This window comes from Pseudopipra pipra, chromosome 4 (genome assembly GCF_036250125.1).
Source record: "Pseudopipra pipra isolate bDixPip1 chromosome 4, bDixPip1.hap1, whole genome shotgun sequence".
In the NCBI taxonomy this organism is placed as follows: domain Eukaryota; kingdom Metazoa; phylum Chordata; class Aves; order Passeriformes; family Pipridae; genus Pseudopipra; species Pseudopipra pipra.
The window spans coordinates 11,798,396-11,816,428 of record NC_087552.1 but is presented as its reverse complement, the minus strand read 5'-3'; the positions used below and the strand labels follow the sequence as shown (position 1 = coordinate 11,816,428).

The following is an 18,033-nucleotide window of genomic DNA, read 5'->3' as shown; positions in this document are numbered from 1 at the left end:
TAATTAAAGCAAGTTGTCTAGAACAGAATTCTAGAAGGCATGTAAAACCACCGAAACAGTAAGAATGGCAAGACTAGATTTGGTTTTTATAAAAAGTAGTTATTAAAACAAGTGAAGGTTTCATAAAGGTAACCCTTCCTGTATTTAGACTGTGATCATGAGAGGCATTGAAAAAAATGAAATCCACATGAACAGCTGTGGTTAAAAAAGAGAAAAACCTATTTTAAAAGCTTTTCTATATAGCATGAAGCCTAAAAGCCAGTACCATATATTTAACCATCCATATTTTTACACATTCTTTTTTCAATTTGAAGATCTCTGTGCTTTTTATTCCATGCAATATCCTATAAGAAAAATAAAAATATAATAATCTGCTTCCCCATATGTTAAATAAAAAAATAATAATCTGTTTTTATTTTTGTTCCCTATTGAACACAGATCCAAGCATATCACCTGTCATATACTAATTTACTAAGAGTGTTTCTATTTATATCTTCCTCTGCAACACAGGTGTATTAAGCATATTACTTTAGGAAGAGTAATTGTAGCTTTCTTAATTTTTGCTTAATTTCAATTGCTTTTATTCTCTTTTTTTATTGTAAAGTACAATTTCTTTACATGCAAACAACTGGCAAGCTCTCCCACATTATAAATAAATAACTGAATTTTGAGACATAAATTCAGTCTCTTGGGGTATAAACAGAATAGTGATCAGGCTCTGAAACACTCATTCCCACTCACTCAATAAGCATCACACAACTCACTTGAGGGCTGCGAGTTCCCTATATTAAGATTTAAATTTGAGAAGAATGCCAACGTACATCTACCCCTACAGGCTTAAAAGATTCACACAGGGGTATTTTTTTCAGCTCCCTCGTTTTGAAGGCCAGATAAACAACAAGAAACAGAAAGTACCAGAAATCTTTACAACAATATACACATGTACTGAATATATATGCACATGAAATACATGCTGTACTGTGGATAGTTCTGTATGTACCCAGCAGGGAAAATACTGCAGGCAATGTTGATGTTATCAGGTTACCTGACACTTCTATCCCATTACTGCTCCTGCTTCTTGCCCTTCAATTCTTGTGAGTTGCCTCCACTTCTGCCATACTGAAATTTGTCTGGCTCAAACTGATTAATTTTTGTTAAATTTTCAGTTAAGATGGTCCAGCTGCACAGACTGAAGCCAGAAATTTGCGATACAAAGTTCTGCACTTTATAAACTTGAATTCTGATATTACATTTTTTACAGAGCTGTGCATTTCCCCATATCCATGGCAATGCAGCCAGATCCAACAATGGCATCAGCCTTGGGAAAGAAATCTCAGTATGTAAAACCTCAAAACTTGAATTAAACAACTCATACATGCACGAAGGGTTTACCTTTACTGAAAATTCTTGCATCCTTCCCAGCTTCTAGTACCAACAAAACTGCATATGTCATTCATACAGAGTGGAGGAGTACATTTTTGGCAGAGCCAATGTGTGCTGCAAGATGCTTAAGGGCAGCCCAGGTACCCATATGAGAAATCCAGTCTCCAGGCAACACAGAGTGCTTTAATTCACATGAAGCCCAGGGATGGAGTCATCCTGGGGGAGAAGTCTGGTGGGTTGGGCAAAGAGGCTGACAGTATAGTAGGGGAGCTAAAACTTCCTAAGAAAACAAATTGGGAATTCAGCAAAAAGAGTGGGACTGACAAAACCTGGAACCAGTGCCTGGTGTCAGCAGGAAAGTGGAGGCAATGCTGAGGTGGGAAGAGAAAGCCACAAGCACAGGAAACAGATTGAAGAGTAAGTATTTATTAGAACAAACTTCCTGTGGCTGCAAACTCTTTCCAATATCCTGCATGCTGTCATTTCTTGCATATGCAGCTGCAATTCTGCTCTTTCTCTTCAGTTCTTTAAAAAAAAACCTAAAAAAAACCTACAAAAAAAACCCTCCATGATATGTTTGATTTTATAAACCCCAGTAATGTCAGGTGGGATTTAGGCTTTATATTGTGTGTGTGTATATGAGAACAACAAATGCCAAGTGCTGTCTAGATACACTGTGGAATAACATGCAAATACTCTTGACAAAGTGATCTAGACTTCAGTATTCACAAAACTGACATCTACCTTGGAAATTCCAACAAAATACATTCCCCAAACTGCAGCATTTCCCCATCCAAAAGAACTTAACAAAAAAACCTCAATCAAACACACACAATGGAGGCAGCAAACAGGAAGAAATCAGTTGTGAAAGCAACATTTTCTCTGAACAGAAATGTCATTTCTCTAAGACCCACTTACCTGGGTGACATTCGGAATCAGAATCAAAGAACGGTTGCACTGAATTAGACCAAATTGTTCAACTGGCTCTGTATCTTGTCTCCAAGAAATGCCATAAATAGATACCTAGAGAGGCAAGATACTCTCCCTGCCTCCAGCTATTTCCACTTCAGGAATTTCTAGAATCAGATGTAGTTCCTGTACATTCAGTAATTCTCAACTAACATCTTTTCACAAACATATCTAGTCTCGCATTGAACTGACGAAAAGAAAGAGCAGTTCCGTAGAAGAAATTTTTCTCCTGCTTCTGATCGAGTCTCAACAGGTCACAGAAAAAAATTACAGCATTCAAACATATATGGAAAAAATTTGGGGAGGGTTCTAGTGCTTCCTTTAAACTGAAAAGCTAGTAGGATAAGTCTGTCCTACGAGAGAAGTCATAGGAAAAAGTTTCAGCAGAGGTTCTAAAACTTCAGTAACAGTTCTCCTCAACTGTATGCAGCAAATACCCAGAATTCTTGACAGCACTGTGGTTTCAGATGACCCATATAACTTATTTGTGACACTGTTACTGCAGAGTAATGGAGATTCATAAACTTGGGCTAATAAAACTTTTATGGTGCAGCATATCAGCATGTAATATTTCTCAGTATAATGAAAGAGAAATAGATCCAGTTTAACACCATACACTCAAGCCCAGAGTTGACCTAGAATTGAGAATGCCTTGCCAACAGCTCCCTTCATTTTAGGACACATAGCTTTCAGATCAAACTGAAACTGCCACTTCATCAACTATGGGAGAGATTAGGTCTCCCAGGTATTCAGTTACAAATAATGCACAATTATTTAACAGAATGTCATGCAATGACATGCCAGAAACTTATGATTCCATGTCCATGGAAGTCACTGACAGACTTGAAAATCATTGAATGGTAAAGATGTGGGTGATGGAAATTTTAGCACTGCATCAGATAGCATAATTCACATATATTTCCTCGTGTTTCTCAGTAAAATGATACTGTCACACATGCATAAAACATTAAAATACTGAACTTAAACATCTGTGCAACATTTGAAGAGCATTTAACAAGCTCTGATGCAAATCTTCGTGATTTCCTCAGGATCTGACATAGCATTGCAACAGCCACCTTCTACAGATGTTAGAAAACTTACCTGCATTTAATGAGGGCAGGTTGTCTTTCCCACTTATGCCTTCAGTGGCCATACATTCGCGAACCAATGCACACTGCAAAAGAAATACAACCATAAATGTAGCAAATTCAGCTGTCTAAGAAATCCATAGCAGTTTATAAACCATGGGAAAACCATCACTGATGATGTAACTTCTCAGCCCTTAATTATAATTTACATTTTTTTCCTTATATTTCTGTTTCAGTATACTGTAACACAATCTGAATTACAGCTGAAAATATGACAAAATATGATCAGTCATTCCATAATAAAACAGAAAGGTTTCCTACCAGTGCAGTGGCAGAAGTGTGGGGAGATACTAGCAGTTTAGCTTAATAAGTATATGTCTCAAATAAGAATAAACCACTTATGGTTTAAAAAACTTTCTGACAAGTTTTGTGCTTTCAAAGAGGTTTCTTTAAGCAAGGCAGTTTTCACAGGCATAGTGTGAGAAAACACTCCATTAATTTTTAAACAAGGGAGAAGTAGGAACCGCAAAAAGTCTTTAAAAATGTGCTCGCGGTTTGCGATTGAAGCAATTTGTTATACAAGTGACCTGGAAGATTTCTTTGATGTTTTATTGAAGAATGAACCAGTGTACACCTATGTTAAACTTAGTAGGAAGTGTATTTTTAATGCTCCTCCTCCCCCCAGTCATAAAAAAAACCCAGATAGCCTCTAAAGGTGAGAGGGAGCTCCGTCCCCAGGGCTTCTCCAGTTTCTAGAAGTTCTGTTGCACAGCTGAAAGCAGAGAGCAAGACCTGATGTACTCTCTACCAGTTGATATCTAAAATTGAATTTAACCATCACCTTCCCCTTCCAAGAGACATTCTCTGCACATAGTTTATCTAATGAGGCAGAAAACCTAGTTCAAAACTTAATTATTTGAAGTAATTCAGTAACTGTACATTCTCACAATTGCATTCTCACAACTAACATATGACTCTAAAATTCAGCTAATCTGTACAAACTAAGGATTCTTTTAAAGACCACAGAAAATACATCTGTCACAAGGCTGGTCTTTCTTGACAAGTATTAGAACCCCCTAGAAAGATGCTATTAAAGCCTTCTGTCTCCCCCAGGCTAGACACAGCTCATTAATTACATCTCAAATAATTCTGAAGAGTCTCATTTCACATTTTGAAATGGAAGAAAAATGAAAGAGAAGGCTGTAAAATCAGCTCATGTTGCATATCTCATGGAAGTTCTATAGTTCAGAAAGATTTCACAGAGTTTTTTGGCTTCTTTGGAACTGGTACTAATCATTTATTGTTTTAAAAGGGCATTGAAGTCCTTTGAGACAAATGGCGAAAAAAAAGTGTAAAATCCATCCTCAGAATGTGACCCAAAAACAGACAGGCTTGGCTGAGCAGAAAAGATATCGAAAACAAGTACTTTTCTCAAAAAGTACAGTTTTATATATTACTTCCAAACAAAAAATGCAGTTCTTCAGTCTACATTCCCTGTGGCAATATTTTTTTTTTTCCATGAAGAAGAGAATTCACCATAGTATTCAGCAGTACACCATCATACTGCTGCATTCTCTGGCAGTGCAAATGGGGCTGCAGAGCCAGAGATACCAGGAGAAGGCAATTCTGTACAGGCACATCAGTTGCCATCAGTCAGGGGACCCAGTTAAAGACACCTTTTTATTAGATGCAAATCATTTAAACCCAGATTTCCTCATTCTGAGCAGTCATTTCTGTATCTTTTCCAAGCTCAAACCTCTTGTCATCCCAGAGACAGCATACCCATTCCACCCTTCCTCTGCTGGTTCTCCACTCCTCTCAAACCCACTCCCTCTGTATCATCCCCAGCTCCAGTCCCCACTGGTTTTCCCTGCAGCAACGTGCCTACTTCAAAGCTTTTATGGTTTTTCTGAGCCCTTCTGTCCTTCTTCTTGTCCCTCACCATGAACACCCTGACTCAGAATCCCTACACACATCCTCTGATAAAGCCTGCGCTATGCTCTGAGGCACCACTGCAGTGCTGTCCCTCCTGCTGGTTTTCCCCACTGCTGTGTGCTCCCATGAAATGCAGCTAAAACCTGCCCCTCTGCAAGGGAATTCACCTCTTCTTTGGCTTGCCTGTCATTCGTTCCAGCCTTTCAGTATTGTGGGCACAGGTTGCACACAAAACTCAATGTGAACAAGATTTCAAGGGCAGAAAATAGAGCAAGGAAAAAAAGTCATATTTATGGCATCTCTGTGGACAGTTTTTTGATCACGAGTGATTAAATACATTCAGCTAAGATCCATAAAAGCTATTTTTTTCCTAAAGAAGGGGAGAGACTAGGAAATTCAGGTTAGAATATTACTCTGTGTATCACAGAATCATAGAATCAGCTGGGTTGGAAGGGACCTCCGAGATCATCAAGGTCAACCCTTGATCCAACACCGCTGTGGTTACTAGACCATGGCACTGAGTGCCACCTCCAGTCTCATCTTAAAACCCTCCAGGGACGGAGAATCCACCACCTCCCCGGACAGCCCATTCCAGTGTCTGATTACCCTTTCTGTAAAGAATTTCTTCTTAATATCTAACCTAAACCTCCCCTGGCACAGCTTAAGCCCATGCCCTCTTGTCTTACTGAGAGTTGCCTGGGAGAAGAGACCAACCCCCACCTGGCTACAGCCTCCTGTCAGGTAGGTGTATTTTCATGAAAAATTATTTTTAGTTTAGGGAAATTGCATACATAGTACTTTACTCCAGAAATTTTTTATTAAGTTGTTAACCCAATTTGGAATTAGTATTTTAGACATTTGGTACGGCTGATCATTTAATTAACTTGTGCAATAAACTTAGTTTTTACCTTTTGATCTTGGGTATCTGTTGTGATGTGGTCTGTTTCCCCATCCTCCAGCTCTCCCATCTTCACCAGATTGACCTCAATGGTACCAACTGCTTTTCCACCATCAGAAGTTCTGGGGGAAAAAAAAAAAAAAATCCGTGCCAAAAAAACCCAACCTGAGCATCAAATTCTTTCAGTAAAAATATTATCAGTAAACATTTAGTCCCCTCTTCATTCTGCATAGCTGCAGTCACCTGTATTAAATTCATTATTGGCAATCATAAACCAAATGTTAACAGTGAGGCAAATTCTTTATGGCAATGAAAGTTTTCATCACAAAACTGAGGATGGGTAAATGCTATAAATGAATCCATGAACGCTGCCAAGTTTTCATTCTAGGCATTAGTCTGTCTGTGGACTACCAGAGAAAGGACTGTGACATTGCAACAATACTCCATTTATGACCTGCAATCCCACTGCACAGGACCTCACTTTGTTTTCTAACACAGCCTGTGAAGAAAGGACATACTCAGTATAAATAAAACTCCTGTGAAACCAAAATAATGAAACTAATCTGAACATCACTTTTCCTTTTGTAGTCTTTTTCCAGAGCAATTATTCAGAATCCATCCTATTTCTTGAAATATAAGGGAAATGACAATATAGTTCCACGTTAATTCCTTTATTATCATGTCCAAAAAGAGTTTATTTCTAATTAAGTAAAAACAAATAGCAATTCAAATTCACATCTCAAAAAAAAAGAGTATTGCTCACTACCTTTTGGAAGAGACAAGGGTTTAAACTCTAAAAAGATACTGAATGCTTTCTCAGCTCTTACTGGTAGCAAAGCACCAAGGTTAATGGCACAGTCTATCTCCCCTGGCTTATTCTGACCAGCTGGATTTTTTGAAAGGAAGGAAAGAAGGGTAACAGACCATTTAATAATAGTGAGGAAAGTATAAAAACAGGGACCAAGCAAAATAGGCAAAAGGAAATGATGAGAAGAAGTGCATCAGAATTGCAAAAACACAGAGAGGAGGGAGAATCCAAATAAAACGTGTTTGGAGCAATACCGCGTATAACCTCAGGAGTGAAAATTAACAGTGATGAAGCAGGACAAAGGAATACATAGAAAAGTGATTAGAAGGCTGAAAAAAAAAAAGGAACTTTTAGAAACAGGAATATAAGAAAAAAGTGCTTGCCATTAAAAACTGCCACATTTCTAGGGCAATCCATGCTGCAGGAAAACATCAAAATCCCCTTCAACACTGACGCCCTTCCAGAACTTCAAAAAATAGTCCTCACATTACTTTAGCAGAGAAGGGAAAATCCCCTAAACACCTTTATCCTCATTTCAGCAACCAGGAGAAAGACAGTGGTCCAGTGCAATGCTACACGGAGGTGCCAGTCCCAGCACAGCCCAATTCCTGCTCCCACTCTGGCACTGAGGGCCTGCGAGCAGCACCACATCGACAGGGATTGTGTCTCCTGCTCTGCATCAGGGCAGGCCCAGCTCAGCTTTCCCGTGCTGCCTTCTGCAACAGGCAGGCTTTCCCAGAGCACTTGTGCCCCAGGCAGGAGGACCATGTCTCTGCCTTGAGCTCCCACAGTTCTCCATAATCTGTATTTGTGCATGGAGTATAAGGTCTCAAATAAATCAGAGTACGTCAGCTCTTTACACTGACTAAAGCTAAGCATATACGTTGGTCTTTTCAGGCCTGGATATATATTTACCATGCTAAATCAAAACCTTCATGCCCTACAGTAAAGTCTCAAAAAATGGTTACCCCCAAGCTTCAAATTTAAATAATTTTGGTTGCAAACAATTAGGCACTCAGTAGAAGTGAGTGCAACTATCCAAATACGTTCTCATGTAAAACCTCACAAAATAAACGTAATCCTTCATATTTTACGTGTGTCACTCTAAGCCAAATTCATTACCGAGAATAAAATACAGGAACAATTAAAATTAACCAATTCCAGACAGCCTTGGAATCAGAGACTAATTAACATAAATTAACAAAGTATGCAGAAGAAAAGCAAAAGTTGTGTTCAATGTCCAAATGGTGTTTATGAGCAAAAATACCTAATGATTTTGAAATGCATGACAACAACTTCAGTGTCTTCTGAAAGAAGAACGTTCCCCTGAGTTGCTATAGCTTAGTGGTTTGACTTCATTTGTTTTCTCTTTCTTGTGTCAAACCAGCACACAAACTAGGCTATGCCAACAAATGGACTGCAGCTTCCCAAGAAGAAATGGAATACAACAGATCTTAGCAAAACACAAATACCTTTAAAAACCAGAGTAAGTGTGTGGTTATAAGACTGAAAATTTTTCAACAGCTTAACCAGTCCTGATCAAAGTGTTAAGTGGGAGACATCATTACCAGGCTGATTTAATATGCAATAGCACTTTGCTGCTACCCTGGTCTAAAAGGAAAAACCTGCATTCATTTAACTTCCAGAAGTAACATCCTACTCATTCTTTTCTCAGGGAACACATTTTTCTAAGGCCAGAGAGACCAGCAAGTCTGAGACTGACCTACATAAACCAGATACGATTTAAAACTACACCAGGGTAAATTAAGAGTATAAACAAACGCTGAGCAAAATGGAGCTCAGTTGGCAAATGAACTGATAAAAGCCAACATGGTATGTTGCTGCAGTAAAATAAAAAATAATGGAAATGCTAGTTATGCTTTCTCAGTCCTTGTCTCTTGTTCTTTAGAACACTAAATATTCCCCCTTGCTGCTGTTATTAGAGGCTTGGCCTCTGTATGGTCGTCAGCACTGCATTGCTTGCCTGCATGAGGAGCAATATATATTTAAACATATATTCTCCATATATGTTTAAAAAAAAAATGATTGATCTAATTTCACTTTTTTCAATTATTTTCTTCTCAGAATGACTCCTGTAATATTACAATCTGAAACATGCAGTATCTGCAAGAGAAGGTAATGCAACAGAATAAAACTAAACAGTGGGACTGTTGCATTATAGCTGTACTCCTTCCTCCAGTTCTTATCTTCCCACATGGAAATATGAAAACATAATTTAAAAAAATAACAATCCCCAAACCAAAGTTTCTTTTTAATGCTACAGGCACACAAATCAACAAAGAGCTCTATAAATGCCCAGGGCAAAACTGTCATTAGCTGTGTCAGACACTGGGGTTTTAAAACTCCACTGGTGTGTGATATTCCTCAAAAAGACATGTCATGCATTTAAAACTTTCCAGCAACATCATGAGACTAAAATTTCACTTGAAAGAAAACTAAGTGAGAAACAGAAATGATGCAGTGGGAAAAATAAAAATAGCCGAGCGATCATACTTAAATAGGATAAAAATCTGTATTATTTTACTTTGTACTAACAGTATTGTGCACACACACACATGGACACAATTCACATAATGTGCCTGGAAAAACGTGAAGAAAATCTCACACATACACACTTTTCAAGAGAGTACCAAGAGAGTAATTAATTGGTTTTAGGATACTTCATAATGCATTGGGATAGAACCAGCTTATTTGCTGTAGTTTAATAAAGCTGAAAAGTGCACTCTGCACTCACATGGTGCAGTGAAGATTGTCCCTGCATCAAATTGCTCACAGTCATCCGACAGGAGATACTACAGCCCTGCAGAATAAAGGATTGTACCTTGACAAATCTGCATAGGGACAGTGGGGATGAGGAATACACCAAAAAGAATTTAAAAAGTGTCAATGTGAAGAAGCCCATATAAGGCACAAAATCTAGCTGGCTTATAGAGCTGGAAAATTGCAGCCTGGGATAAGGAGTTTTAGCAGCCTGGGATAAGGAGTAGAAATCATCTCATGTCCATCCACAGAGCAGCTACATTTGAAATAGATTTCTTTACCATCCCAAGTCCTTAAGGATCACCAGGTCAGTACCAGGGGAGGAGTTAGCCAGGAACAACATGTGCAGCAGGAATATGTGCCCACCTTACTAGTTCTGGACATAACAGGTTGGCCCAGGCATGCAGAGAGAAAGAAGGTAACAAGTTAGTGGTGGAAAAGAAAGGTAGGTGGACTGAGAATGGCAGTCATTTGCCTTCAATGCTGATCTCATCAAGTCGCATTACTGAATGTTGAATATGCAAATTTAAGCCTGCTAATTGGTTCCCTTGGCCATACACCTTTCTTCCAAAAAAAAAAAAAAAAAAAAGAAAAAAAAAGGTTCAAAAACACAAAGAAAAAGGGAGGCAGACTGCATATTTGTATAGCTATGCTAATTATAAATGACAAAGTGAGTTACTGCGTGAGTTACCGCCTGAAAAGCAAACTGCATGACTGAGTCTAGCAGACAGCCCCTTTCTCCAATGCATAAAACAAAATAAATGTGATTAGTACAGAGTAACATACAGCTTGCCATAAAATTAATTTCTCCACTGATGCAATATATTTTGAAATATCCAAGCCCAAAACTATTGTACTTGCACAAAAGAATGTTTATTCTGTGAATTCACAGTGGAGCCCACTCCAATTGATACCGCTTTTTAAACAAGTCCCCCATAAACGACATTCTGTTGCATTCTAAGGTAAATAAACAAAGTCTTGCAACATTAAATTCCTTCTGTTTTTTTTATTTCAATGTACAGTTGATTAAGCTTCATGTCAAAACAGGTTTCACCTCAACTGTATTGGAGATTTGTCTGACTTACAAAGGCAAGCTGTTGTTCAGCAGTTTCCTTGGGTGGATAACATAACATGAAGCAGCCAAGAAACAATTTCAGGATGGAGACCAAGTAAAACTAGTTGTAAGCAGACTTCTACTGAATTTTAATAGAAAAAAAGCAGCTATAGTATTTTATAGCCATCATTTGCTCGGGAAGTTATTTCAAGTACATAAACGACTGCAAAAATTACTGTGCCACTTCCAAATTCTCTCTAGTTAGTTAAACATTGTGAATGTAACTGTTACTGAAGTGCATTTACATGTTTTCTGGCCCACTGAACTACAAGGTGTTGGGAGGGAGGGAAGTTAAGAGGACTTTCTTTAATGAAGTCTTTGAGTTGTTATTTTGAACTTTCCAAAAATAAATATGGTCTATCTCCTTTAGTTAAAGGAAATAAGTTCGGTCCTGTCCAAGAACAATGAAAATAAGACAGCTAAAAAAAGCAGATTGCTAGACAAACAGGTATTGTCCAAGAGGTCAAGCACAGGCACACATTTAAAGAAGGTCTGTACAGTACATGACTGACAGACACCACAGGCACAATCTCTCAGATAAACTATATCTGCTAAGAAGAGTCCATCAGACAGATGTACTTAATTTTTCCAGAGAACACAAGAGAGCACTATTATCTTTTTCCTTTGCTGCTTCTTACATGTAACTCACTGGAAACCATACCAAAACTGCCCAAGCTAAAGAGGACTTTCCTGGAAACAGGCAAACTAACACCACAGGGGAAGCAGCTAATGGAAGTACTAACTGCTAGCTTCACAAAAAGCCACAGACCTCAACCAAGCAAAAAAACCACCGCCTTATGCTGTTCTTAACAGAAAGGTATGGCAAAAACGTCCCCTAAACTGAAACAAATCTTAAATCAATTAAAAAAAAACCCATCAGTTTTAATTACTAAACTAGCAGACAGTATATGTAACTCTCATTTACAGAGAAAAAAATATGCTTTTTTACAGAGAAAATGTATGATTTCTTTTTTAATTGGATACACTATATCACATAGTCAATATTAAGAAATATTGCCCTAATGAATAAGGCTTTTGTTTTATTCAGTAGTCTATTTTATCCCGTTCAGCATCACAACCCTGTGAGAAAGCTGGAAGCAAGTGATGTTGTATTACCATTGCAAAATTAAGCACTGAACTTTACGGAAGGCAATTCTGGTTTTATAAATTTCGTATTGGAAACTGCAATCCCAGGTCTCTAGCAACTAAATTCCTCTGCCAACATCAGTTGTGGACTTTGTCAACACTGAAGCAATTCTACAAATCGACCTGCCCATATTCTGATGATTAGCTGTAGGTGCACACATCCACAAGGAACACTCAGCCACCAGTTTAAGGCACCTTTATAGAAAAAAAAGGACAATCAAAGTAAAAACTTCTTTTGCAGAGGCTGTGTAACTTATGTCCCTCGTCACTATTAGGGTACAATGGTGGGAAAAGGGAAAATTAGAGCACAGTTTGTCAACAGTAAGGAATTGTAGACGTATGCCAGCTCTCCACAAAGTAACAGAAAATCACAAGAACATTCTTTAAAAATCACTTTTATATTTTTACACTGCACCTCAGAAAGACAATGGCAAGACATAACAACTAAAAAAAGAAAAAAGGAAACAAAGTAAAACAAAAAAAACCAGTTAAAAAGTAACCAGAGTCTATAATTACACCAATATTTACAGGGCACACCGCAGAGCTATTTCCGGGTCCTTAAATCTCTACTTCAAATCTAACAAAGGAGTATCTTGATCACAGGCACTCCCTGGTAAACTCCCATCCAAAGTATATCAACAAGAATTAAATAGAATTGCATGCTTTGACAAGTCCCTTGATATATCCTGTATCCTCCTGAAAGGTACTAATATAATAGGGTGATTAGAGAAAAGCAAGCTTAAATTAGTAGGTTGCTCTGGTTAAGCTGCCATTGAAGGAATGTGCATAATTTCTATTGATTTTCTGCTGCTGAATAGCCACAATCAGGAAACAATCCCACATTTGAAAGGTGAGGACTTTTTTTTCTTTAAAAAAAATATCCAACTAACTAAAAACGACCATTTACTGTATCTGCAAATTAATTTGAATTGGTACATTTGTGTTCTAATGTTAGTTGAACGAAGAGGACATACAAGACTAAAAACATGAATTAAAAGCCAATTTATTGCTCGTGAGTCACCCATTTTAACTTTTTGTTTACCAATTAAATTGGTTAGATACTTTCCTGAAACTTTACATTCTGTCAACTACTGTGGCACCTGTCAGAGGCAATCTTTCAGATCAAGTTCTCAATATGTCAGTCAGTGAGGCAAAGTTTGTCCCAAAAAACTAGAGACAACTTGAATTCCTGTATGAAATCATTTATCTAGCCACAGATTTCCATAGAGAGTAGTTAGTTCACATTTTATTAAATTGGTTTTGTTTGTTAGACAAAGTTATCTGCTTGCTAGGCATGGCATTTTCTGTCTTTGGGAGAAATTAAAATCAAAGCATTTTGTTAACTTGGCCCTGTAAACTACACACTCATATTGCTGAAATAGGAAGGCAGGTGCAGTAACAAAATCAAAATACTTCAAGCAGTTTCCATTTCAAAAAAATGCAGTGTCCTTGACACAGTGACAGTACCACAACATCACTGAACAGGTCATAACTTGGGCCTTAAGCCAAATTAAGGCTGGTTTCATATGCACAGGATAACAAATGTAACACAATTTTTCTACAGAACCTATGTACAATATCACAGACAGAAAAAATACCAGTGTCTCAGTTCTCCTAGTCACACCCACTTTTCTCCCAAAATGTTGCCTGTACAGATACCCAGGGAGTTTGAGCAGTTGCTCTGTGAAGGTTACCTGTACCTTCCCACTAATCCCAAATGAACCTCCACTGAGCTTGCAAAAATCAGCTCCACAAAATCCCAGCACTGTATAAAGTCCAATGAATTTATTCTGAAAATCACCACCTAAAAGGTTTCACCTAACCTTCAAACTGTCTTGATTTATCTTAAGCCACGCAAGACCCTTTCTCTTCCTTCAGTGCACAGCTTTAAGAAGTATCTGTTCAGCCCAACCCCAGGTTTTGAACACTGGCTCTGAGTCTCCTGCAGCTCTGTGCCATCATTAATTAGAGTTGTACATCACACCCCCCACCCTCCACAATTTCAGTTTGACTGCACATCAGTGATAAGGTCTCCCTTGAGCCTCCTTTTCTCCAGGTTCCCAGCTCCCCCAGCTGCTCCTCATCTGACTTGTGCTCCAGACCCTTCACCATCTTTGTTGCCTTCTTTGGATGAGAAATGCCAACGGTTATTGATTCAGCTTGGTTTAAAACACAGGAAAACACTTACCTGAGGGTAAGGGTCAACTGTTGCTCCTTTGATTTTACCAGATCTCCTACTCTAAAAGTTGCACAGCCCAGGAAGCTTCTCTAGAAATCAAAGCAGAAAGAAAAGATAACATATACATTAATTTTTCAACTCTTTTTGGTCTCACACTTGGAAATCTTTCTTTGGTACCTAGAAAAATACTGCATTTCAATATAATAGTTTGACACTCTATCCAGTAGAAATTTTTTACGCATCCATAGCATGATTATCAGTTAATTGGTAAAAATCTGGTTTTATGGGCAGGAACATTTCTTTTCTCCATTAAGAACAATCTGACAACCTGACAAAATAAAAGCTTGTAAGATATACAGCCACAGGAAAATTTTCATTCAGTACAAGCATTTGCATTTTGCATCTTTTTTTTTTTTCTATATTTCTAATTTCTGGATTACAAGAAGTGCTAAGTTTTCAGTGTTTTACCAGAGTTGTTCTTGCTATGGTTTTCCCTCAAGCCTTTGGAACTACCATCTACGTATTTCAAATACGAATGTATTTGCAAAGAAGGTATTTTTAAATTGATTTCAGCACAAGTTTATTAACAGAAACGTCATATTTCTCTAGTTTATGGCAGTGTTTGTAAGTACCTGTTTCCTTTATTTCCAATGTAAAGTGGATCTATTCACTGCGGTACAAGTGCAGAGAAACGTGTTAATGAAACTAGAATGCCTAAAGTTAAATCAAGCTATACCACTATATCTTTTCCTTCTATCAAAATCACCTTCACATGAAAAAAATAGTGCAAAGAGAAAAAAGATTAAATTTTCTTTTGCATTTTGGTTACTTTTTAACCTCTGCTCATATCCTGCTGCACATTGCTAAAATCCCATTTGGTCAACTTGGCAAACAGCAGTATTCTTGCCTTGGGAACAATAGGAAAGAAAATAACAGCCTACAGCCATCTTCTTTGCATTTATCTTTCAAATATACAACTCTGTATCACTTGCTCTGAATAAACTGTAATGAGATCACAAGATTATGTGCAATTGTTGCAATAAAACAACAAGAACTACATGAAGTTGAATTTTTATTACACAACACTAATTTTACTCTACTGTTGGAATGGCAAAGTAAAATTCCAGGCTAAATTATATACATTTTTGGATTTATAAATTAAAGAAGAATCAAGTCACTCTGAGTCAACACGTGCTGCACGCAAAGCACAATTTACCCCTTCAGGGAAAAAGAGAAAAGGAACTGTTGCTACTGAGAAGTGTAGTGAAAAAACCCGTCAGCCTGCTTTCCTTTGGGAAAGCCAGCTGGATACTGAGTGCTGGAATGTGAACAACAAAACTCTACACTAAGACTGGCTTTCTTCCATATAAAATGTACAGTCCAAATCCCAATTCTGAAATTAGGTAGGCACCAACACTGGTCTCCAGTTTGGTAAACTAAGTTATCAGTTATGGTTTGTTCCTATCAATGACACAGGCTTAGATTTCCTACACTTTTATTGACAATTAAAGCAGCAAAGGAAAAAAACCACAAGTTGAGAGTCTAAGGAAGGTTGGGAAAACAGTGGATTTGGAATATGAAGTAAGGAAGCAAAAAAGGCCTGTAGGATATATAGAGACAATTAGTGCAGCCATACCAGCAAAGATCACAGTTAGTTTTCACTGCCAAAATGAAACGTCCTTTTACAAGAAAGACATCCCGGAGCGACACACAGTGATGCACAGCCTTGTAAAAGTGAACACACAGATAGTTCTGTCTTCCTTTACATCAGTCAACATGATGGTGTTTCTTCACTAAAGCTCTGTGGTCACACGTCCAGCTCAGATTATTTATCTTCTTACAAGAGCATATCCTTCTTAGTACAGTAAGATCACATCCCCCAGCACGGTGTCTATATGGCAGCCTTTATTCTGGCATTTCATGACATTTGAGTGCTTGTATTTGAAACCTGACCATTTGGAAAGGGGGAGAGGGATATTTGGAATGAAACCGATATAAGGTTGGGTCACCTGGGGCTTCTGTCTGCAGCACAACAGAACTATAAATCCATTTAAGGATCCTAAGTCAGAGTCCTCATGCGATCAGGGCCAAGAACACTGCTCTCTTACACAATCCAAGAGCTTTGGATTGTACCCACTAACCATCTCTGAGTGTCATATCTAGTTCTCCAGGGTCATGAAATTAAACATGAATAATTTTATGGGCTTAAAACTGTCTACTTAATTGTCTGCTTCATATTTTTATGTTTATTTAGAATAAAATTTTCTTTGCCTGACAACACAAGAGGTATTTGCAAAATCAAATAAAATTTTAAGTTATCCCATGACCCAAATGAAGAGAGTTATGCTAATGTTCAAGGGTTGTAATCTCAAACAATACTGGAGAAAACTTTTTCCATACTGATTTAGATGCAAATAATCTACTCTGGGGCCTGAACTGGCAGTCTACAAACTGGACATGTGACTTTGAGAGGCTTGAAAAGTAGGCTTTAAACAGAATTGCTGCTGTAATACTAATTGCAGAGTAATGTTCCTCTGTAATTTTGCTAGTGTTGTACTTACAATTACAAATCTTAAGATAGGTGACTCAAGTAGTTTGATGAATAATCTCAGCTAGCCAAAGAGAAAAGTCTCTAGAATAGCTATATGAGAAGTTGAAAGACACTGATTACTTCGCTAAGGTTGAACTTGCTGCCAAGCTACAGATTTTTCCAACACTAGCTGAAGTCTCGAAAACTATGCCAAGGAATCACTGAAAAGGCAGAAAAGTCAATACCTTAGGTTAAAAATTTAAAAAAATAGTTATTTTATGTTTTTGCAGATGTAGACCTAATACTGCACCAGATGTTTTTTGGCCTTTTAGACAGCTCCAGCAGGACCAACATTTTCCACCCACATATTACCTGGGAGGTTTTAGCCTTCTCAGACCCAGAAATGACATCCCAACACTTTTGTCAGAAGTTCTACACATCTGCACATAAAAATAAGTCCTCTATATATTATAAGTAAAATTTCTTAAAAGGCAAACCAAAGGCAACTTCTCCTGCAGAACATTTACACTCCACACACCAGAAGGTGACAGGCCAGGCTCACTGAGGCAATGCCATTCCAAGCTCTCAGTCTCACCCAGATTGCTTGCATGGCAGTAGTGGGAAGTTTAGATAGTTGTGCTTGCCTCAGGATAACTGCAGTTGAAAAGGATTCTCAAAAAAGATGTGAATGGGATCACATCAATCACTGAGACCATCACTCCTGCCTCAATTGTTTTATTCATTTAACCCAACTTCTGCTATTAGAAAAGCTTGTCAGCTTCTGTTTAGCAGTGGGTGTCTGTGTCTGCTGATGAAGTAAAAAGAAAATTTAAAAAAATTAATTAATCAAAGTAATTGCTTACCCCAACATCTGCTCTTTGTTCCTTGTGATCAGGTAGGACACTGGTGCGGACCTGAGGGGTAGGGGGGGAAAGCAAACAAAATGTTACTTTTTTGTTGTTACATTCCAATAAGAATGTGAGAAGTGTTTATGCATTTCTTTCCTCATACTTATGACATTTTGGAGATAAATTTAAATGGAGAGATATATGCATAAATAATTTAATAACAATTAATTTAATTGAAATAATTTAAGCACAATATCTGCTGGCTCCTGTGGAGAAAGTCTCTCACCACTACCCATTTATCATTCTGAACTTTCCTGATCCTCTAAAGGGAGAAGGGCTGTGCTCAGTAGTTCC

General features: G+C 37.9%; 1 protein-coding gene across 7 annotated transcripts in view; it reads right to left on the bottom strand.

Annotated features, from left to right (window-relative positions):
• Window positions 1-18,033, bottom strand: part of INPP4B (inositol polyphosphate-4-phosphatase type II B) — a 332,585-nt gene that overhangs the window by 108,354 nt on the left and 206,198 nt on the right. For all 7 annotated transcript variants that reach the window (XM_064651566.1, XM_064651565.1, XM_064651568.1 and 4 more), the window contains 4 exons: window positions 17,695-17,745; window positions 14,311-14,390; window positions 6,284-6,395; window positions 3,454-3,526 (listed from right to left, as the gene is read on the bottom strand). In XM_064651566.1, coding sequence (XP_064507636.1) covers window positions 3,454-3,526; window positions 6,284-6,395; window positions 14,311-14,390; window positions 17,695-17,745 — 316 coding nt within the window. The remainder of the gene's footprint in view (window positions 1-3,453; window positions 3,527-6,283; window positions 6,396-14,310; window positions 14,391-17,694; window positions 17,746-18,033) is intronic.